This window comes from Heptranchias perlo, chromosome 12 (genome assembly GCF_035084215.1).
Source record: "Heptranchias perlo isolate sHepPer1 chromosome 12, sHepPer1.hap1, whole genome shotgun sequence".
Taxonomy (NCBI): Eukaryota; Metazoa; Chordata; class Chondrichthyes; order Hexanchiformes; family Hexanchidae; genus Heptranchias; species Heptranchias perlo.
The window spans coordinates 37,219,827-37,242,774 of NC_090336.1; the positions used below are offsets into that span (position 1 = coordinate 37,219,827).

The 22,948-nt window shown below is 45.5% G+C and overlaps 1 protein-coding gene across 1 annotated transcript in view; it reads right to left on the bottom strand.

The window, feature by feature from the left end:
• Window positions 1–22,948, bottom strand: part of LOC137327967 (uncharacterized) — a 247,551-nt gene that overhangs the window by 100,859 nt on the left and 123,744 nt on the right. The window contains exons 6-7 of the mRNA XM_067993980.1: window positions 21,009–21,116; window positions 20,392–20,501 (exon numbers count right to left, since the gene is read on the bottom strand). Of these exons, the coding sequence (XP_067850081.1) occupies window positions 20,392–20,501; window positions 21,009–21,116 (218 nt within the window). The remainder of the gene's footprint in view (window positions 1–20,391; window positions 20,502–21,008; window positions 21,117–22,948) is intronic.

Below are 22,948 nucleotides of genomic sequence, written 5' to 3' on the forward strand. Positions count from 1 at the left end.
GCACAGTTAAAGAACATTTCCTGTTCTTGTAATTTGCCTATATTACATCAGGAGACTGCTGTACAAGTACTTATATATGAGCATCAGCTAGTTAAAGCCCAGTTCCAATTATAAGTGCAATTAAAAACTTGAACAAAAATAAGGGGGGGGGAGGCGGTGGGACAATATAGTGCAATAGGTTAAGCCACTTGATTTTCACCTCTTGAAAATGTGATCAAGTCTAACCCAGAATGATGGTGTGAAAGTTACCATTTTCTGTGGACTGTGGGTCCTACGTGTGTGAAATTATTCCAGTTCCGAGTGCGCAGCGGCCCAAAGCAGAAAGTTGCCTCTAATTTGGCATAAATAGGCAATATCACTCAGAAAGGATGGTTGGTTTGGGAAATAGAAAAATAGAAACACTGGTACAGTATAGGTGTTCTCCTGAAGTCATGATTGAGGCATATTGTTTGAGCATATTAGATATCAGATCCATGATCTGAACCTTGAGTATTGCAATGAATTTGCACATGTGGCATGCAAAGGACTCCTGTAACATGAGCTGGAGATCACAGGTACAAGAGTCAGTGCAGAACAATGCCCAGCCATTCTTGTGGGTTTTGTTCTATTCTACTGCTTATAAAATGCAACTAAAACTCACTCAGCACCAAATCCGCACAACCCAACATCCGTGATAAGTTCTCCATCTTGTCCCCACCCCCCGCCTGGACCTGATGGCCTATATCCTAGGGTTTTAAAAGAGGTGGCTGCAAAGATAGTGGATGCATTGGTTTTGATCTTCTCTAGATTCTGGAACGGTCCCTGTGGATTGGAAGGTAGCAAATGTAACCCCACTATTCAAGAAAGGAGGGAGAGAGAAAACAGGGACCTATAGGCCAGTTAGCCTGACATCAATAATAGGGAAAATACTAGAATCTATTATTAAGGATGTAGTAACAGGGCACTTAAAAAATCATAATATGATTAGGAAGAGTCAACAGGTTTTTATGAAAGGGAAATCGTGATTGACAAACCTATGAGAGTTTTTTTGAGGGTGTAACTAGCAGGGTAGATAAGAGGGAGCCAGTGGATGTAGTATATTTGGATTTTCAAAAGGCATTCAATGAGGTGCCACACAAGAGGTTATTACACAAGATTAGGGCTCATGGGATTGGGGGTAATATATTAGCACGGATTGAGGATTGGTTAATGGACAGAAAACAGAGAGTAGGAATAAACGGGTCATTTTCAGGTTGGCAGGTTGTAAATAGTGGGGTGCCACAAGGATTAGTCCTTGGGCCTCAGCTGTTTACAATACATATCAATGACTTAGATGAGGGGACCAAGTGTAATGTATCCAAGTTTGCTGAAGATACAAAGTTAGGTGGGAAAGTAAGCTGTGAAGAGGATGCAAAGAGGTTGCAAAGGGGTGTAGGCAGGTTAAGTGAGTGGGTGAGAAGGTGGCAGATGGAGTTTAAAGTGGGGAAATGTGAAATTATCCACTTTGGTAGGAAGAATGGAAAAGCAGAATATTTTTTAAAAGGTGAGAGACTAAGAAATGTTGGTATTCAGAAGCATTTGGGTGTCCTTGTACGCAAATCACAGAAAGTTAATGTGCAAGTACAGCAAGCAATTAGGAAGGCAAATGGTATGTCAGAATTTATTGCAAGGAGGTTGGAGTATAAGAGTAAGGAGGTCTTGCTGCAATTATATAGGGCTGTGGTGAGACCACATCTGGAGTACTGTGTACAGTTTTTGTCTCCTTACCTAAGGAAGGATATACTTGCCTTCGAGGGGATGTAACAAAGGTTCACTAGATTGATTCCTGGGATGAGGGGGTTGTGCTATGAGGAGGGATTGAGTAGAATGGGCCTATATTCTATGGAGTTTAGAAGTATGAGAGGTGATCTCATTGAAACGTATCGAATTCTTAGAGAGCTTGACAGGGTAGATGCTGAGAGGCTGTTTCCCCTGGCTGGAGAGTCTAGAACTAAGGGTCGGCCATTTAGGACTGAGATGAGGAAAAATGTCTTCACTCAGAGGGTTGTGAATCTTTGGAATTCTCTACCCCCGAGGGCTGTGGATGCTGAGTCATTGCGTATATTCAAGACTGAGATCGATAGTTTTTTGGACACTAAAGGAATCAAGGCTTATGGGAATAGGCCAGAAATGTGTGTTCCTCCACAGCTCGCTGTAGAGGACATAAATGTACTTAAATCTGCAGAGTGTTTCAAAGTGGATTATGTCCCCCAGTCACAACTCCCTTAATAGAGCAAAAGACTTCCTGCTCTGTATAAATTCCCCCCTGCCTGAAAAAAAAGTGTTACCTCAGTCAGTGGTATTAGAACTTTAAAGTAGATATGTAACAGCAGCTCTTAGGATGTTAATTCAGGTTGTTTACAGATTGATACATGCAATCTTGGCATAGGTGCAAGTTTAGTGTATCTACCTATCAAATATTTGTATAAACAAATTAACTTCCTTGCACGTCTGTATAGTGACTTGTAATAAGTAATATGTTGACCTTTGCATGTTCGTGCAATTTAAAAAATAGTGAGCGAAAACATTTATAGTGTTTGTTGAATAGTCTGCATTAAAGACTTATTCAGATTGCTTTAACCCATTTAGGGATTGGTATTGAAAGCTATAAGCAAGGCTTAATTTAGATACCTATATGATTTCAAAAGAAAGGAAGTAGCAATCTGAACATTTAAATGCAGAGTATGTGCTGACCTTCCAGAAAATTTGAAACCCTTCACCCTAGTGACCCTGAGAACTGTGGCAAGCTGAACATTAGAATCCCCAGCTCTGATTTTTGTCAATAGTACTGAATATACAAATGAAAATTCATTTCTCAGTCATTGATGGAAATGAACACTATTTGGTATACCCAGATCTCCAGGAATTTCAGACATGAATCTATAAACTGGCAGCAAATTGAACACCTCAGGAATGTACTGTGCTCTGCACTGCTGTTTGTCTGGTCTGCTTTCAAAATGGATGCTGAGATACTCAGAGAAACTCGAGAGCCATGACGGGTCCTCTTGCTTGGAGTTAAGCCAGTGCTGACATGTTACTAGTAGGCTCAAGATGTGGTGTGAGCTATGTGGAGAGGGCAAGACAGTGACTGAGAATAGAGGTACAGCGATGGAGATCAGAGAGAGAGACAGCGAGAGAAATACCAGAGGAATAAAGATAATGACAGATGGAAAAAGTGAGTGTGACAGTGTGAAACAGAGACAAGAGAGAGAATGCAAGACAGAGTAGCAATACAGTATGAGACAGACAAATATGAGAGACAAGGTGAGACAGAGCAGAAAGAAGAAGTGAGAGACACATACGCAATGACAGAGCTAAGAGCAGCAAAATAAAAAGGCACTTGATCAAGAAAAGAAAAGTCGAAGGAAGGAAAATCAGACAAACAACGAGACAGATTAGAAAATCTAAGACAGGAGGGAGTAAGCAAAACAAGTTAAAACAATAGGGTATGTCTGCCAGTCGCCATCCTTCATAGCGTTGGAGTGAAACAGGTGCTGGGAGGTTGGGATTCCTACCCATTCTGAGGTCTGGCCTTAAGGTAGGCATACAAAATTCTCACTGAAAACAGATTAGGGTTTCATTTTAATATTGAAATCTATTTTAATTACATGCATATTAGCATGTGCAATTTCCCATGATTCTCACAGGGAATACGTTGTGGACTAACTTTATCTGTAGAAAAATGGCAATGGAGGCAGGAATGTTGTGCTGACAGAAAATTATCATTTAATGGGGGACCTGCTCTTCTTTGAGAATAATTAGCTGAAAGTAGAATTTGTGCTAAATGTTACTTTCACGGTTAATATTTATCAAGTTAATTTTTGAAATTTTGCTTAAGTGTTTTGGCTGCCAGGTTTTAGTTGCTAAAATTTAAATTTTGAAAATGGGCATTCCAAAAGACATTCCTTTCTTTTTCTACGAATTGAAGGATAAAGAGGATGAAAGCTGGGATATGAGGCAATGTCAGAATGCATCAGAGACAGATTGCAGGTACCAACAAAGCCGTATCTAATTGTAGAGGCACATCTACCTTGAAACAACAGAGAAAAACTGTTTTCAAGGCTCCATTTCAATAGGAAGAGAGTGACAAAAATACGCTGTCTCCTAGAATCAGACCTCCAGCCAGCTTCTACTATAGGATAGCACTGCCAGTGGCTGTCAATGTCACCACATCCCTGAACCTTTATGCATCCATCTCAATCCAAGCTATCACGGTGGACATTAACACGAACAGTGAAAGTGCATTTCACAGATGTATCAATTATACAGTTGATGAATCACTCGTTACTTTCTCAATGGGTAGCCTGTAGCAGGATGAGAGGGTTGTGCAGAATTTTAAGATGGCGGGCTTCCCCAAAGTTCACAGTGTCATTGATGGTACCCATGTGGCCCCGATGGGCACTTGCGCACAATTCACTTCAACTGTGACCATAAAAACAAGATTGTGCACGTGAATACCTGCTTCCCAGGCAGTAATAATTATATCTTCATTTAAGGTAATCCACTGTGCTAGTGTGCCAGGATTATTCATTAGAGAAAGGAGATTGCAAGGATGAGATAGCTATGAACAGCAGCAAAGCATAGAAATATCAATGATTATTGAACACATTATAGCATCAGGAGGCCTATCAGGATCTCTAAGATCATCGCACTCTGCTGTATGTTACACAACTTTGCCATCCAAAGTGGCATACAAGCATGGAGCAAGTGGAGGAAGATATCAATCTATTACTAAGAATCGAGCAAAATGAAGACAAGGAACCAGAAGATATTCCTACAGAACCACCTTTGCAGACAGCAAGAACCATTCGGGAGGCTCTCATTGACAAGATCTACACCTAAGTACCCTACTCCCACCAGGCAGGAAACTAACGGGCTTGGATTCGCCGCCCGTTTTACACCTCGCCGGATTTTACTTTCCATTGACTTCAATGGCGTAAAACAGGCAGCCGATCCAATCCAGTCAGTTTTCTGCCAGGTGGGTGATATTAAAATTACTCCCAAGATCTCTACAGCAGTTGTCTGAACATTCACAAGAGGTACTCTGATTGGACTTGAGACCTCTGCTAATGGAAACTCCACTACAGATGTGCTTGGAGTTGCTACGGACCCAACACTGGATTACGGTTTTATATTAAACAGTCATACATAGCTGCAGAGATGAGGGTTAGAGATTTCTCTCGTCTGGTCTGCTTCCCCCTGTTATGCACCACTTTGTCCAGGGGGTATTGAGGTGTTGGTTGTTTGAAGAGCACATAAATGCGTGACAGCCAAGTGGCCACCCTGCATCGCTGCTTACGTGTGAGTAAGCAAATATGCATGTTGGGGGTTCATAGTTAGTTGCATGGTAAGCCTTCTTTGTGGAATATGCTTTCCAAATGGTTATGTGACAACAGTTCCAATTTGAAATGGTAGTAGTAAAGTGCTGCCTGCTATTGTATGTGCATGTGAAGCCTGTAATGAGCTGATTTCTGAGGGCTTAGCATGCAGCCTCGAGATCAAGGTAACAAGATGAAAGGAAGTTGTTGTAGGGCTGCATACTTTGCCCATTTATTTGATGTAGTGAAATGCTGGCTAACATTACTTTGGCAGATTTCCTGAGGTTATTACCATTTCCCTCATCTCGAGATGTTTGAGGCTGCATTGATTCAGGTAGCCATTTCCTGTTGAGCAGCCCGAATGTTTCTTCACTGTGGAAAATGCCCTAGGATGGCAAAGTCTTTAAGAGCTGCAGCTATGCATTATTTCTCACTTCCTGCTGATAGAAAGCTCTTGCAGGCAGGCGCATTCCAGGCCAGGAGCTCACCATGAATAGATAAAGATGTTAACCTCAGAAAAGCCCCACTATATGTGAAAAAAAACTCAACTCTTCCTACATTTCTCCGGTGTTTTGTCTTTAATATGCTCATAACAGCTTAATTGCTTCAGTACATTTTTTTTTTTTTTTTTTTTTATTCGTTCACGGGATGTGGGCGTCGCTGGCAAGGCCGGCATTTATTGCCCATCCCTAATTGCCCTCGAGAAGGTGGTGGTGAGCCGCCTTCTTGAACCGCTGCAGTCCGTGTGGTGACGGTTCTCCCACAGTGCTGTTAGGAAGGGAGTTCCAGGATTTTGACCCAGTGACAATGAAGGAACAGCGATATATTTCCAAGTCGGGATGGTGTGTGACTTGGAGGGGAACGTGCAGGTGGTGTTGTTCCCATGCGCCTGCTGCCCTTGTCCTTCTAGGTGGTAGAGGTCGCGGGTTTTGGGAGGTGCTGTCGAAGAAGCCTTGGCGAGTTGCTGCAGTGCATCCTGTGGATGGTGCACACTGCAGCCACAGTGCGCCGGTGGTGAAGGGAGTGAATGTTTAGGGTGGTGGATGGGGTGCCAATCAAGCGGGCTGCTTTATCTTGGATGGTGTCGAGCTTCTTGAGTGTTGTTGGAGCTGCACTCATCCAGGCAAGTGGAGAGTATTCCATCACACTCCTGACTTGTGCCTTGTAGATGGTGGAAAGGCTTTGGGGAGTCAGGAGGTGAGTCACTCGCCGCAGAATACCCAGCCTCTGACCTGCTCTCGTAGCCACAGTATTTATATGGCTGGTCCAGTTAAGTTTCTGGTCAATGGTGACCCCCAGGATGTTGATGGTGGGGGATTCGGCGATGGTAATGCCGTTGAATGTCATGGGGAGGTGGTTAGACTCTCTCTTGTTGGAGATGGTCATTGCCTGGCACTTATCTGGCGCGAATGTTACTTGCCACTTATTAGCCCAAGCCTGGATGTTGTCCAGGTCTTGCTGTATGCAGGCTCGGACTGCTTCATTATCTGAGGGGTTGCGAATGGAACTGAACACTGTGCAGTCATCAGCGAACATCCCCATTTCTGGCCTTATGATGGAGGGAAGGTCATTGATGAAGCAGCTGAAGATGGTTGGGCCTAGGACACTGCCCTGAGGAACTCCTGCAGCAATGCCCTGGGGCTGAGATGATTGGCCTCCAACAACCACTACCATCTTCCTTTGTGCTAGGTATGACTCCAGCCACTGGAGAGTTTTCCCCCTGATTCCCATTGACTTCAATTTTACCAGGGCTCCTTGGTGCCACACTCGGTCAAATGCTGCCTTGATGTCAAGGGCAGTCACTCTCACCTCACCTCTGGAATTCAGCTCTTTTGTCCATGTTTGGACCAAGGCTGTAATGAGGTCTGGAGCCGAGTGGTCCTGGCGGAACCCAAACTGAGCATCGGTGAGCAGGTTATTGGTGAGTAAGTGCCGCTTGATAGCACTGTCGACGACACCTTCCATCACTTTGCTGATGATTGAGAGTAGACTGATGGGGCGGTAATTGGCCGGATTGGATTTGTCCTGCTTTTTGTGGACAGGACATACCTGGGCAATTTTCCACATTGTCGGGTGGATGCCAGTGTTGTAGCTGTACTGGAACAGCTTGGCGAGAGGCGCAGCTAGTTCTGGAGCACAAGTCTTCAGCACTACAGCTGGGATGTTGTCAGGGCCCATAGCCTTTGCTGTATCCAGTGCACTCAGCCGTTTCTTGATATCACGTGGAGTGAATCGAATTGGCCGAAGACTGGCTTCCGTGATGGTGGGGATATCGGGAGGAGGCTGAGATGGATTATCCACTCGGCACTTCTGGCTGAAGATGGTTGCAAACGCTTCAGCCTTGTCTTTTGCACTCACGTGCTGGACTCCGCCATCATTGAGAATGGGGATGTTTGCAGAGCCTCCTCCTCCCGTTAGTTGTTTAATTGTCCACCACCATTCACGACTGGATGTGGCAGGACTGCAGAGCTTTGATCTGATCCGTTGGTTGTGGAATCGCTTAGCTCTGTCTATAGCATGTTGCTTCCGCTGTTTAGCATGCATGTAGTCCTGAGTTGTAGCTTCACCAGGTTGGCACCTCATTTTTAGGTACGCCTGGTGCTGCTCCTGGCATGCTCTTCTACACTCCTCATTGAACCAGGGTTGATCCCCTGGTTTGTTGGTAATGGTAGAGTGAGGAATATGCCGGGCCATGAGGTTACAGATTGTGCTGGAATACAATTCTGCTGCTGCTGATGGCCCACAGCGCCTCATGGATGCCCAGTTTTGAGCTGCTAGATCTGTTCTGAATCTATCCCATTTAGCACGGTGATAGTGCCACACAACATGTTGGATGGTGTCCTCAGTGCGAAGACGGGACTTCATCTCCACGAGGACTGTGCGGTGGTCACTCCTACCAATACTGTCATGGACAGATGCATTTGCGACAGGTAGATTGGTGAGGACGAGGTCAAGTAAGTTTTTCCCTCGTGTTGGTTCGCTCACCACCTGCCGCAGGCCCAGTCTAGCAGCTATGTCCTTCAGGACTCGGCCAGCTCGGTCAGTAGTGGTGCTACCGAGCCACTCTTGGTGATGGACATTGAAGTCCCCCACCCAGAGTACATTTTGTGCCCTTGCTACCCTCAGTGCTTCCTCCAAGTGGTGTTCAACATGGAGGAGGACTGATTCATCAGCTGAGGGAGGACGGTAGGTGGTAATCAGCAGGAGGTTTCCTTGCCCATGTTTGACCTGATGCCATGAGATTTCATGGGGTCCAGAGTCAATGTTGAGGACTCCCAGGGCCACTCCCTCCTGACTGTATATCACTGTACCGCCACCTCTGGTGGGTCGGTCCTGCCGGTGGGACAGGACATACCCAGGGATGGTGATGGAAGAGTCTGGGACGTTGGCTGAAAGGTATGATTCTGTGAGTATGGCTATGTCAGGCTGTTGCTTGACTAGTCTGTGGGACAGCTCTCCCAATTTTGGCACAAGTCCCCAGATGTTAGTAAGGAGGACCTTGCAGGGTCGACTGGGCTTGGTGTTTTGCCGTTGTCGTGTCCGGTGCCTAGTGGTCCGATGCCGGGTGGTCCGTCCGGTTTTATTCTTATTATGACTTTTCGTAGCGAGATTTTACAACTGAGTGGCTTGCTAGGCCATTTCAGAGGGCAATTAAGAATCAACCACATTGCTGTGGGTCTGGAGTCACATATAGGCCAGACCGGGTAAGGGCGGCAGGCTTCCTTCCCTAAAGGACATTAGTGAACCAGATGGGTTTTTACGACAATCCGGTAGTTTCATGGCCATCATTACTGATACTAGTATTTTAATTCCAGATTTTTATTTAATTAATTGAATTTAATTAATTAATTGAATTTAAATTCACCAGCTGCCGTGGCGGGATTTGAACTCATAACTCTGGATTTTAGTCCAGGCCTCTGGATTACTAGCCCAGTAACATAACCACTATGCTACCGTACCCTATCCTGGTACATTACCTGGTGCGCTTTCATTTGTATGTAAGTACAGGACTAGAAAACTATTGAAAAAGAAAAATTTGATCTTGATCTAGGAAGGATAATGTTGGCACTGTTTCATCACTTTTTTCCACAGCACAAAAGATTCCCCAACCATCAAGGTATCTTCATTAAGTTTTACTGTTAGCAATAGTAAGATCTAAAGGAACTATATTCTGCTATTAATCTCAACTCTGCATCTTCATATACAAATTCTGCATGAACTTACACAGAAATTATTTGGAATCATTTTGTTTGATCTAATTTACTCTATGAGTCATTCCTTTCCCACAAGCTGCACAGTTATTAATTACTTACAATGTTCACCAAGTTTGCATTTAGTTTGCAGTAATCGATCCGTGTTAGACTGCGTCAATTTTTAACCAACACAGAATAACGGATATTGTGGTGGAAGCAAATGGTCAGAACAAAAATAGAAAAATGCATTTCCTTTAAACGCTGCAGTTGTTTGTATTTGCGACAACCACATGAAAAATACTCCATCTTTAACGTGTACTGATTGGTCATTAATTCTTCAAGTTTGCTGATAGCTGAAACACCAATGCCATTTTTTAAATTATGGAAACATTGGAATGTAAATGGTTCTCTAATTAAGTTGGTTATCAATGTTGAGAAATTCAGACTCCGAGATGGCTCAACAACAGGAAAACTATCTAATGCCACATTAAAGCAACTATATATGCACACATTTAGTGCATCTGCAATTAGTACAAAGTCACACTCACCCGCCCACAGCCAGACACAACGGGCTCAATTTTCAAAGGGTGGCGGGATGGCAGCGATGGGGGGGGGGGGGCGTCAATGGGCGCTTGGCAAACCCGGATAATAAAAACTTTCCGTTCCCCATGCGATCGCGAGTTAATTGGTGGCCCTTAATGTGGCTTTCGGGTTTGCCGTCCGAAAGCTGTGCAGTGGGCGAACTGCGCACCCCCATGACAGGCTGTCAGCTGGAGCGTCTGTATTTAAAGGGCCATTGCTCCAATAGCTTTTGCTGGAGCAAAGACCAAAAAGACACAATGGAGCAGCACAGGTTCAAGGCAGTTCCAAAATTAAATGATGCCTCACTTCAAGTGCTACTGGCTAGGGTGAGGAGGAGGGAACTGTTTTACCCGGCCGACAGGAGGAAGTGCCTTGCTTCTGCCATCAAGAAGGCCTGGCTCGAGGTGGCAGAGGAGGTCACCAGCAGGAGCAACATCTGCCGCACTTGGGTCGAGTGCAGGAACCGTTTCAATGACCTAACTAGGTCAGCACAAGTGAGTACACTTACTGATTCTCCTGCAAGACTGCCAGTAGTCTTGGCAGTGCAGAATGAGTTAGGAAGGTGGGGGGGGTGGTGCACATCAACACCCCTCCCACCTCCCCAACTCATTCTGCACTGCCAAGACTACTTCATCACATCACTTCTCTCACCCACTTAAGGCTCATCCTCAACTCACCTGCACTTCCTGAGCACTTCCTCACCTCTTGTTTTTATGGTCACATGTTGTTGGAGTGAATTGTGCACAAGTGCCCATCGGGGCCACATGGGTACCATCAATGACATTGTGACCCCACCACTACCACTCACCCCAATCCTGATCCAATGTGATGTCTCTGTCTCACACTCACTCTCTGATGCATCTCTTTCATGGTCAGCCTCACCCAAAGCAATGCATTCATCCGCTGGCCATTTCACCAGCACTCACTTTCTCGCCCTCTAGAAGAGAGCGCATAATGCACACGATAGGGCGAGGACTAGAGGGGGGGGCCACAACAAATACTTGTCCTCACAGACGTGGAGGAGGAGGAGTTAGCGATCAGCCGCACCTTCGAGTGCTTGTCCGTCGGGGACGCCGAGACTGGCACCCGACAAACGTCTGGTGACGTAACTTTAACACTCATCACACACAATATGAATTGATGTTAACAATGATTGGCATGTTGAACACTACAGTATGCTCATCGCAATCTGTCATGATGCTTAATATTACCTTCTGTTCTCTTATAGGCCGTTCAACGACCGCAGTGGCAGGAGAGGGCGATTCCTCAGAGGAGGTCCCGGCCTCTGAGGATACACCGTCACATCTTAACAAGCCATCGACCAGCGCAGGTACTCACACCTCGGTGGGTCCTAGTAGTCAGTTAGTTGGGTTGGCACCTGGTGAGTCACCATAAGCAAGTGAGCATGAGCAGACACTGGTGGCAGGGGCAGCTGTGGAGAGTGCGTGTCGGTGGGCGCACTCCTCTCCAGGCTCTGCTCAGCTGGACGCAGATGCTGAATCCCGGGGGTCATCCTTTAAAAGGAGAATAATCGAGGGACAGCAGCACATTTGCAAGGTACTGGAACAGGTGCCACGCACATTCTCCACAATAGCGCAGAGGATGGAGGAGTCCAGCTCCTGCATGAGTGGAATGGTGGCACAGGTATGGGAGGGAATCTCTGAGATACTGTCACAGCGACGTCAGCAAATCTCTGAGATACTGTCACAGGGACGTGAGGGCATCTCTGAGATAGTGTCACAGGCACGTGAGCAACTGTCAGAGATAGTGTCGCACATAACTGCTGAAATGTCTGAGATAGTTTCACAGGTAACTGCGGAAATGTCTGAGATAGTGTCACAGGTAAGTGCAGGAATGTCTGCGATGGAGAGAAGGCTAGCTTCCGTTGAGCTTCAAGCACAGATCACAAATGAGTCCATTCAGACCCTAACAACGGCCCTTCAGACTCAGGGTGAACAACATTCTGCCACCTTAAACAGGCTGACAGATACTTTAGAAGTGGCCTTCCAAGGCATCACACATGTCCTTCAAACTGTTCTCTAGCAGGGTGGGAGGAGTGATGTGGGCCTGGCCGAGGGGAGGGATGATGGCGAAAGGGGACATGGAAGTGGGGACACCACTCAAAGCTCTCCCACGTCTCACCTGTTGACACCCTCTCAGCCAGTACCCCAATGCTAACTCCTCTCCAGGTGGCCAAGTCAGCCCCTGCACAGGTGCAGGTGGAGCGGTCTTTGGAGGGGCCCTCACAGGCTCCAAAACCCAGAGGGCATAGGCCGAAAGCATCTAAGCAGTCAGGATATGAACATGAGCAACCTGCCACAACCTCTACTGCAGCCACAGGGGATGCACCACTTAGAAGCGGTAGGAAGAGAAATGCTCAGGGTTTGTGATCATGAAGGGTATGCACAAGGGTGTCTGACAGACTGTCATGTTTTTCATTTATATTTGGTTTTTGTTAAAGTCACATTAAATGTTATTATTCTCATGGTCTTGCCCATTCTTGACTTACTTTTGTGATAGTGCCCTTTCATGTACTTCACCATGAATGGCGACACTTGATGCCACCCAGTGGGTCACTTTACAGTGGGTGTATGTGTAGTTACAGGACTGTTTTGTGCAGGGAGGGGAGGGGGGCTGGTATTGGCGCTGGTCTTTTCAGGTGGTGTGAGGACTGGACGCTTCTCACTTTCTGATCTTATGAGAACCGTTCACATATGAGTGACTCACGAGCAGCCAGGTGAGCCGTTGCTCTGCCCATGGGTTCGTCCTCCTCCTCCTCCTCAATATGGATGGCAGATGTGGATGGTGGATGAGGGGGTGGGGCCTCCTCAACCGGTACCCCTCTCTTTGCGCCATGTTGTGCAGGACACAACACACAACTATAATGTGACCCACTCTCGCTGGTGCGTATTGAAGCGCTCCTCCAGAACGATCGAGGCACCGAAATCGCATCTTGAGCAGTCCTATCGCATGTTCAATTGTAGACCTGGTGGCGATGTGGCTGTCGTAACAACACTGTTGCTCGTAGATGGGGTTCCTCAGAGGTGTCATGAGCCACGTGTGCAGGGGGTATCCCTTGTCCCCGAGGAGCCAGCCCTAAGGGTGTTCAGTGCGTGGAAGAGACCTAGGATGTTGGATTCCCTTAGAATGAAGAAATTGTGGCAGCTGCCAGGGAATCTGCGCACATGTGAAGAATTCTTTTGCAGTGGTCACAAACAAGCTGAGTGTTGATGGAATGATACGCCTTTCTGTTGATGAACAGTCCTGGCTCGTGTAGAGGTGCTCTGATTGCTGCATGTAAAATTGATTGCACCCTGCACCGGTGGGAAGCAAGCCAAAGAGTGGGATCCCATTGCCCTCTCTGTCTGGCTGAGGTTATCCATAGGGAAGCTGACGTATTGCGAGACCCTGCGAGACAAGCCGTCAGTGACCTGCCTTATGCCCTTGTGTGCAGACGACTGAGAGACCCTGGCGATGTCACCGGTGGCACCCTGGAATGATCCGGAGGCGAAGAAATTGAGGGCAGTGGTGACTTTAACAGCGACGAGTAATGAGATGCCACAAGGCCCAACCGGGAGCAGCTCAGCATGAAGGAGGCTGCAGATGTCTGCGACCACCTGGTGACTTACTCTCAGCCTCCGTAGGCACTGCTCCTCAGAGAGGTCCAGGAAGCTCAGCCTCGGTCTGTAGATCTTCTGGCGGGGGTAGTGCCTCCTGCGATGTCGCTCCCTCTGCTGTTGCCCTCTGTGCTTTTGTGCAGGTCCCTGTGGCGCAGAACTGTGTTGTGGAGCTCCAAGTGGCGGAAGTGCACGCCGTGCCTGGCGAGGATGGTGATGTTCCTCATCCTCGGATGTGGTGGTGAATGCAGCCATCGCGCCTCCCATCCTGATGGTGTCAGTTTGAGGGGGTCCAGAAAGTTGGTAAATATGTGTAAACAGAACAATTCTGAGTGGAAACCAAGAATTTTCAGTCCAAACACAAAGATCGCCCTGCCAAAAGTTTGTCTGAGAGAACCGAGTGCCCTGCTGCAATAACTCACCTTTTATCCCCATCTGTCAAACAGCGATTTAAATGTCCAAATGACTGCCGGCTGGAACATGGCTCCTTCACCATGGAGTGTTTCACACAGCACGGGAAACACGCTGAGGCAGAATGAAAATCCTTTCCCTGCCTCAATCGCCATAAAATTAAGTACTTTAACAACTTTAACTACCTTAATGACTTTAATTGCTGGCGGCACTTCAGGATTCCTGAAGTGCACGCATGCGCACATAGATGCATCTGTGTGAAACACGGAAGTCGGCGGGTTGGAGCCGGCTTCCTTACCCGCTCCAGATTGTCCCAGTTTTCGTTGCCCCTCAGCCCCCAACGCACCCGAACTTCCATTTGAAAATTGAGCCCAACATGGTGAATCTGACCGCAGCAGCACCTCCGTCTGAGGCACCTTGGAAAACCTCTCCTGTGGAAAGTTTCTATATTTCTGATGGCAATAGAAATGCATCATCTACACTACAGGTTTGCCTCCGTTGGCACTCAATTTTAATCTCCGTGTGTCTTGTCAGACTGCTTATCTAACGTCCAATCTTAGATGAGTCACAATTCCCTCCAGATGAACATTGAGAAGAGCAAAGCCTTTGTCTTTGGCCCCACCACAAACTCCGTAACCTGTACTCTGGATGGGGGACTTCAATTTCCATCACCAAGAGTGGCTCAGTAGCACCACTACTGACCGAATTGGCCGAGTCCTGAAGGACATAGTTGCCAGATTGGGCCTGCAGCAGGCGGTGAGCGAACCAGCACGAGGGAAAATCCTACTTCACCTCGTCCTCACCAATCTACCTGTCGTAGATGCATCTGTCCATGACTCTATTGGTAGGAGTGACCTCAGCACAGTCCTTGTGGAGATGAAGTCCCATCTTCACACTGAGGATACCATCCAACGTGTTGTGTGGCACTACCACTGTGCTAAATGGGATAGATTCAGAACAGATCTAGCAGCTCAAAACTGGGCATCCATGAGGCACTGTGGGCATCAGCAGCAGCAGAATTGTATTCCAGCACAATCTGTAACCTCATGGCCTGGCATATTCCTCACTCTACCATTACCAACAAGCCAGGGGATCAACTCTGGTTCAATGAGGAGTGTAGAAGACAATGCCAGGAGCAGCACCAGACATACCTAAAAATGAGGTGCCAATCTAGTGAAGCCACAACACAGGACTACATGCATGCTAAACAGCGGAAGCAACATGCTATAGACAGAGCTGAGCGATTCCACAACCAACGGATCAGATCAAAGCTCTGCAGTCCTGCCACATCCAGTCATGAATGGTGGTGGACAGTTAAACAACGAACGGGAGGAGGAGGCTCTGTGAACATCCCCATCTTCAATGATGGCAGAGTACAGCATGTGAGTGCAAAAGACAAGGCTGAAGCATTTGCAACCATCTTCAGCCAGAAATGCCGAGTGGACGATCCATCTTGGCCTCCTCCCGATATCCCCACCATCACAGAAGCCAGTCTTCAGCCAGTTCAATTCACTCCATGTGATATCAAGAAACGGTTGAGTGCACTGGATACAACAAAGGCTATGGGCCACGACAACATTCCGGCTGTAGAGCTGAAGACTTGTGCTCCAGAACTAGCCACGCCTCTAGCCAAACTGTTCCAGTACAGCTACAACACTGGCATCTACCTGACAATGTGGAAAATTGCCCAGGTATGTCCTGTCCACAAAAAGCAGGACAAATCCAATCCGGCCAATTAACGTCCCATCAGTCTACTCTCAATCATCAGCAAAGATGGAAGGTGTCGTCGACAGTGCTATCAAGCGGCACTTACTCACCAATAACCTGCTCACCGATGCTCAGTTTGGGTTCCGCCAGGACCACTCGGCTCCAGACCTCATTACAGCCCTGGTCCAAACATGGACAAAAGAGCTGAATTCCTGAGGTGAGGTGAGAGTGACTGCCCTTGACATCAAGGCAGCATTTGACTGAGTGTGGCACCAAGGAGCCCTCGTAAAATTGAAGTCAATGGGAATCAGGGGGAAAACTCTGCAGTGGCTGGAGTCATACCTATCACAAAGGAAGATGGTAGTGGTTGTTGGAGGCCAATCATCTCAGCCCCAGGACATTGCTGCAGGAGTTCCTTAGGGCAGTGTACTTGGCCCAGCCATCCTCAGCTGCTTCATCAATAACCTTCCCTCCATCATAAAGTCAGAAATGGGGATGTTCGCAAATGATTGCACAGTGTTCAGTTCCATTCACAACACCTCAGATAACGAAGCAGTCCGTGCCCGCATGCAGCAAGACCTGGACAATATCCAGGTTTGGGCGATAAGTGGCAAGTAACATTCGCGCCAGACAAGTGCCAGGCAATGACCATCTCCAACAAGAGATAGTCTAACCACCCCCCTTGACATTCAACGGCATTACCATCGCCCACTTGATTTGTACCCCATCCACTACCCTAAAAATTCACTCCCTTCACCACCAGCGCACAGTGGCTGCAGTGTGTACCATCCACAGAATGCACTGCAGCAACTCGTCAAGGCTTCTTCGGCAGCACCTCCCAAACCCACAACCTCTACCACCTGGAAGGATAAGGGCAGCAGGCACATGGGAACAACACCACCTCCACGTTCCCCTCCAAGTCACACACCATCCTGACTTAGAAATATATCGCCGTTCCTTCATCGTCGCTGGGTCAAAATCCTGGAACTCCCTACCTAACAGCACTGTGGGAGAACCTTCACCACACTGACTACAGTGGTTCAAGAAGGCAGCTCACCACCACCTTCTCAAGGGCAATTTGGGATGGGCAATAAATGCTGGCCTTGCCTGCGACGCCCACATCCCATGAATGAATAAAACTTACCGCCGATTCCATCTCCCTCCCTGGACTGTCACAGACAGAACCAGACTGTTTGTAACCTCAGTGTCATATTCAACTCCAAGCTGAGCTTCTGACCCCATATCCTTTCCATCACAAAGACAGCCTATTTACACCTCCATAACATCTCTTAGCTCTGCCCCTACCTCAGCCCATATGCTACTGAAACCTCCAGACTCGACCATTCCAACGCTCTCCAGGCTGGCCTCTCATTCTCCGCCCTCTGTAAACTTCAGCTCATCCAAAACAATGCTCACTGTATCTCACTGCACCAAGTCCCGCTCACCCATCACTCTGCTGACTTACACTGGCTCCCAGTACCCCAATGTCTTAAGTTGAAAATTTTCATCCTCATGTTTAAATCCTTTCATGGCCTTACATCTCCCTATCTCTGTAATCTACTCCAGCCCTACAATATTCCCCTGAACTCTCCACTCCTCTGACTGTAGTCTCGAGTATCCGTGCCTCCACCCAACTTTGCCCCACTAGTGTAGGCCATGCCTTCAGTGGCCTAGGCCCCACATTTTGGAATTCCCTCCCTATACCCCTCCACCTCTCCACCTCCTTTTTCTCCTTAAACCCATCTCTTTGATTAAGCTTTAGATCACCCCTCCTAATATCTCATTCTTTGGCTCAGTGCCCATTTTTTTGGATTACACCTTGGGATATTTTTGCTACATTAAAGGTGTTACATAAATACAAGTTGTTGTGTGTACATTTAGTTTATACTTTGCTTGAAAATGGCATGTTGAGTCAGTACTGTATTGGTGTGATCAGTGTTATGTCAGTGCATTCTGTTATATTGGTGCACTCAGTCAGTGTTATATTGATGTGCTCAGTTAATATTATATAGATGCGCTCAGTGTTATATAGATGCATAGATTTGAAATCGACATGCTGAATGTTTTTTCCACTTAAAAGAAAGATAAAAACCATTTGGCTGTAAAAATTATTCGGGGTCAGTTTCTGGTTATAAACTGTTAAAAACTAATCCTGCCAGCTGTATTTTAGTTTGAGATGCAAATGAGGCTGAAATTGTTTTTTTTAGGATTTCTAGTAAGTGGAATCGAAAAATGACAAACGCAAAGATTGGAAAGGAAGAGAAAGTGTGGGACATTCGGAATAAGGTTCTGGTGTTGTTACCTCATACACAGTAGCTCTTCTTACTTTTAGTTTTCTCTCACTGGAGATCAGGCATGATTATTTTAATGTGCACTCCTAAACATCTTCAGTTGTTCATGATCCTAATCAGCAGATGAGAGGTTCACATTCCATGGCTGCAAATGGCAGCTTTTGATTTCCTTCTTTCCCGCCTCAAGATAGAGCAACCCAGCTGCTTGTCCAGCTGAAAACTGTTTGCCCTCGATTCTAATTGGGGGACAAGTGCGGGACGGGCGAGGGTACAGGCGGGAGGGAAACCCCCACGGGGATCTCCAAGTGAGGCCCAGGCCATTTTAGACCCCGGGCCTCATTTAAATAATTAAGGTCAGTCTCCCTCCCGAAACCTGCAGGACTGACGTCAAGGCAGGTGAGTTGGAGTGGAAATCGGGATGGAGCCTTAGGTCGCTGGGGACCCAAGGGACCTATCCTAGGCATAAAGTTAGTGCTGGGCAAGGGCTTTAGCAGCGATGCCAGCGCCGAGAGGGAGAAGCAAGGCTGCAGCTGGGGAGCCCCGAAGACTCCTTGCCGGGCTTGGGGAGAGTACTCCTGATCCTCCTGGCTCACAAGGATTTCATTGAAAAGTAATTTTTTAAAAACTTACCATGGTCTCTTTTGGCCAGTCGCCACCTCCTGCCATGGTTCGGCTGTTGGAGGTGACACTGGGTTTGCCTTCCCGAGTCGTCGTGAAAATCACATTGCAGCACCGATGACATCATCAGGCCGTGACTTCTAAATTTAAATTAGGTCCTCGTTTGCTTGCAGTGGGAGCTTCGGCCGACTCTAAAGTCGGTTAAGAGAAGATATCGCGGGCGTGAATTGTATTTATATTTCACATAAACTATGTCTCTAAAATTACATCTGGAGTACCAACATATGGGGACGGAAATTACTTCTAAAATAATTGTGAGCCTAACAGTGCCCACTGTTATTAAAGGCAAAATCAAAGAGCAAGTTCCGACGACTGCACACGCGCAGTCAAATGCCGAAATCCTGAACTTGCTCTTCCTGTTTCACCGATGATCTGAAAACTCCATGAATTGACAGCTCGCCAGCTGGCTCGCCATTGAAATCAATACAGGAGTGTGAACTTGCTGCTGGAACGTGGTAAGTACCCACTAAAAAAGGTACGCTCAAATATATCAGGTCTAAATTAAGTTTTAACAGTGTGGCAAGTCTTAACGACTGCTAATCAACCTCCTTGGCACTTCAAATTAAATTTTAAAAATGTGGAATCTCATTCATTGCAATTTTAATAGTTGTTGGACATTTTAGAAAAAATAATTAACATTTTTAAATGTTTTAACTTTTTCTTTCTGTCTCTTTTATCTCTGTCTTTTAATTCGATATTTCTTTATTTTGCTGTCTCTAACTTCAAGGTTTTGACTCTTCGCGGTTTGTCAACGATGCTGCAATCTGATTGGTCGAGGGGAGAGAGCAATCCTCTCGTCGGCCCCATAGGTCCTAGGTTCGCGGGTGTTAACAATGGACTCTTTTGAGGTTCGCATTAGAGGAAGTTCCCGCACTAAAGACCGTGAATACAATATGGGTAAGTTAGTATATAAGGAGTGGCGAGTGCGAATTGTTCGCCGTTCACAGCAATTTCTGGCCCAATATGTTTCCTCTTGTAGAAGAATTGATGTCCCTGAATGCTTAACATTTTGATCTGAAATTCCTCTCCCTACTATTTTATTGGAGGTGTTAATACTGCTAAATAGCAGAACACATGAAGTGTTCTGGCAAAGACATTAAGGTTTAAAAAAACTTTCAAAGCAAATAATTGCAGTCTTTATAATTCATTGCAATTCTTATTTAGAACTATGGAAGATTTAACAATATAAGCCATAGTAAGACAGAGAATGTGACATTAACAATGGATTGTAGGTTACTGAGATTCTTTCCCTTGTGAAAAAGGCATGAAAGGACTCTATAAACTCATATCCCAGAACATAATTCCAAGACTTTTGTTGTGGAAAAGATGACCTGGGTTCAAACACTGGCATCTAATGATATTGCCATTATAGGTTCACCCCAGAAACAGTCCCTGCTCTTGGTTGAGCTGTCAAGTGAATGTCTGTAGCTCTTGGCAGTTGAACTAGAATGACAGTGACAGCAGCCATGGATATGGCCCTAGACTATCCGACACTATAACATCGCCTGAAAGCAGGAGGCACAGCTGCAGCAGTTTTAATAACTTTTATCACTCCACTGAAAATTAAACCACTTACTTCACTCCATATCGATCCCGAAACATGATATGGTTTCTAAAAGTGCGATTTACATCAAGATCTATTTGTTTAATTTCTGCAGAAAAACTTTGTGCTTGTATTTTCATTTTCTGTAAAAATAATGGACAATTGTAAAAGGCTCTGTTCCAGTCAAATAGTACACGTCATTGTGGGAAAGTGTCAGAAAATCTGGCAAAGACATTAAGGTTTAAAAAAACTTTCAAAGCAAATAATTGCAGTCTTTATAATTCATTGTAATTCTCATTTAGAACTATGGAAGATTCAACAATATAAGCCATAGTAAGATAGATAATGTGACCTTAACAATGGATTGTATGTTACTGAGATTCTTTCCCTTGTGAAAAAGGCATGAAAGGACTCTATAAAGCTCAGTGATTGGTGCAATTTATTACATGGAAGGGCAAACAACTGAATGTGAGACTGACTTAAACAGTTGGATGTCCTTCCATGTAACAGGGCTGCACTGTATAATGTAATTGGAAACATCCTGCAGGTTGGTGACCGAAAAGGATTGAAGACAACAAAAAAAAGTTATATCCACCGTGCTGCTTTTTAACCATTTCCTTAACACAGAAACAATTTCCTAAATAATTTACCTCATATTTCCCTTCATTCTCAGACTTTAACTTTTCTAAATCTAACAGGAGTGACCAAATCTGACCGCGAAGCTGCAGTGGGATTCCTTTGTAAATTCTACGGATCATCTGAAACAAAAACACAGGCCAGTGTTACTCTTGTCACATGATAATCACATATTCTGAATTCTACACTCGCAAGGATGCACACATTTATACAATACCCAATTATCTACACATTTCTGATTGGGAACTTATCTGTCAGTATGAGGTATATTTTACTTTGTATTTTGCTAAACTGTCATTATAAACCTCCCCCATTTTAATAAAAGAATTCTTCTGTTAACAATACACAATGCAAAATGTATTCCTATTTCACCAAAAGCAAATCTAATCCTTGGGGTAAATGTACATTTTGCTGCTTATTTATTGGGGATTTCTCATTGCAGTGTAAAGGTTTATTTATGAACAGGTAACAAGTTAATTTTGTTTCTTTTTTAAACTGAATTATGTACTTTGTGGAATTTTATTTTTTTTGCAACAATTTTCCTTTCCCTCCTGAAGGAGTTGGTTCCATAGGCACCAGTACCTCATCCAAGTGACTATTTCTCATAATTGAGCCTAGACAGTGAGTGCTGGCAGGATATTCCACTGTAGAGACATCAGGTCAAACCTGATCCTGACTTCACCAGTACTCCTAAACTTCAGGACTTGTCCAGCCCTGAAATATCTCAACACTCTCATCATAGTACTGCCATCTCCAGCATCCTGAACCCAGTTCTATCAAGCCCAGACCATCGCCCAGTGCTATGAAGCCCAGGATCATTCTTCCCACTGCTGCCAAATCACATTAGCCCCTCAACACCTTCAGTACATTAGATAAAGCAATGTATGATAATAATGAAGGCCATTGATTTGCACAGAAACAGATACAGAATCATGTAATTTGATACACAAAACATCCAGTAAAAATATCCAAATAACATAATAAAAAAATGCAGTTTCACTGATTCGGACACCATGGGATAAATTTGTGCATTCGGCATATATCAGGAGGGCAGTGGGCAGAGCAAACCGTTTTCAGGGGTGTGGTGGGGTTTGCGGGAAATCCGGCCTGCCATCCACAGGTCTGCAGCAAAGGACTAAAGGGGAGAGCTAAGCTGATCTAGGGGAGGGGGGAGGGGGAGGGGAAGGGGTAAGAGGAGGGGAAAGCGGTGATGGGATCATTATTGAAGGGGGAGAGCATTAGCAATTATGCTCATCCTGCTGCCCAAGAAATGCCAAATGATTCCTCCTAAGCACATCCTGTGGTCAATTAGAACATAATTGTTTCTCTGTAGATTGGTAACTGGTTGTAAATATTTAGCTCCTCCCAATGTTAGATAAACTAGCAGGAAATGATAGGCTTTCTTTTTTTGAAAAGAGGTAATTTTGCATCGTAGAAAAATGTGGCATTTTGGAATACAACAGAGTAAAAATGTATACTTATATTCATAGGATGCTCATAATGTTCTTTCAGCTGGGAAGACGTGACTGGGCAGGCAGGAGGTACTGAGCTGATATTCTAATTAGCATCTAGGAGGTGCAATGGGCTCAGCTGACTAATCTTCCAACCATATCAAGGTGCTCAATACACTCAAAAGTGAAGCTCACTCCCAAGAAGCAGTAAAGATACTGAGCCCATGGATTTTTCAATAAACGAGGCTCGAACCCTGACCATTTAATTGAGAGATAAACTCTCTATTATCAAAGCTAAAGAAGCTACTAAATCAAGTGAATTATTCAAAAGAAATCCATAATCCACACATCTGAAATGTAATTACGTGGTCTGGGATAATATCTTCCGTATATTTTGTGTGTTGAAGAAATAGCAGGAGAAGGGTTTGCTGGTTGAATCATTTGTCGGTTAATCTTGGAACTCTGGTGTTTCCTGATAACAACTTACATATCAACAGTCATTC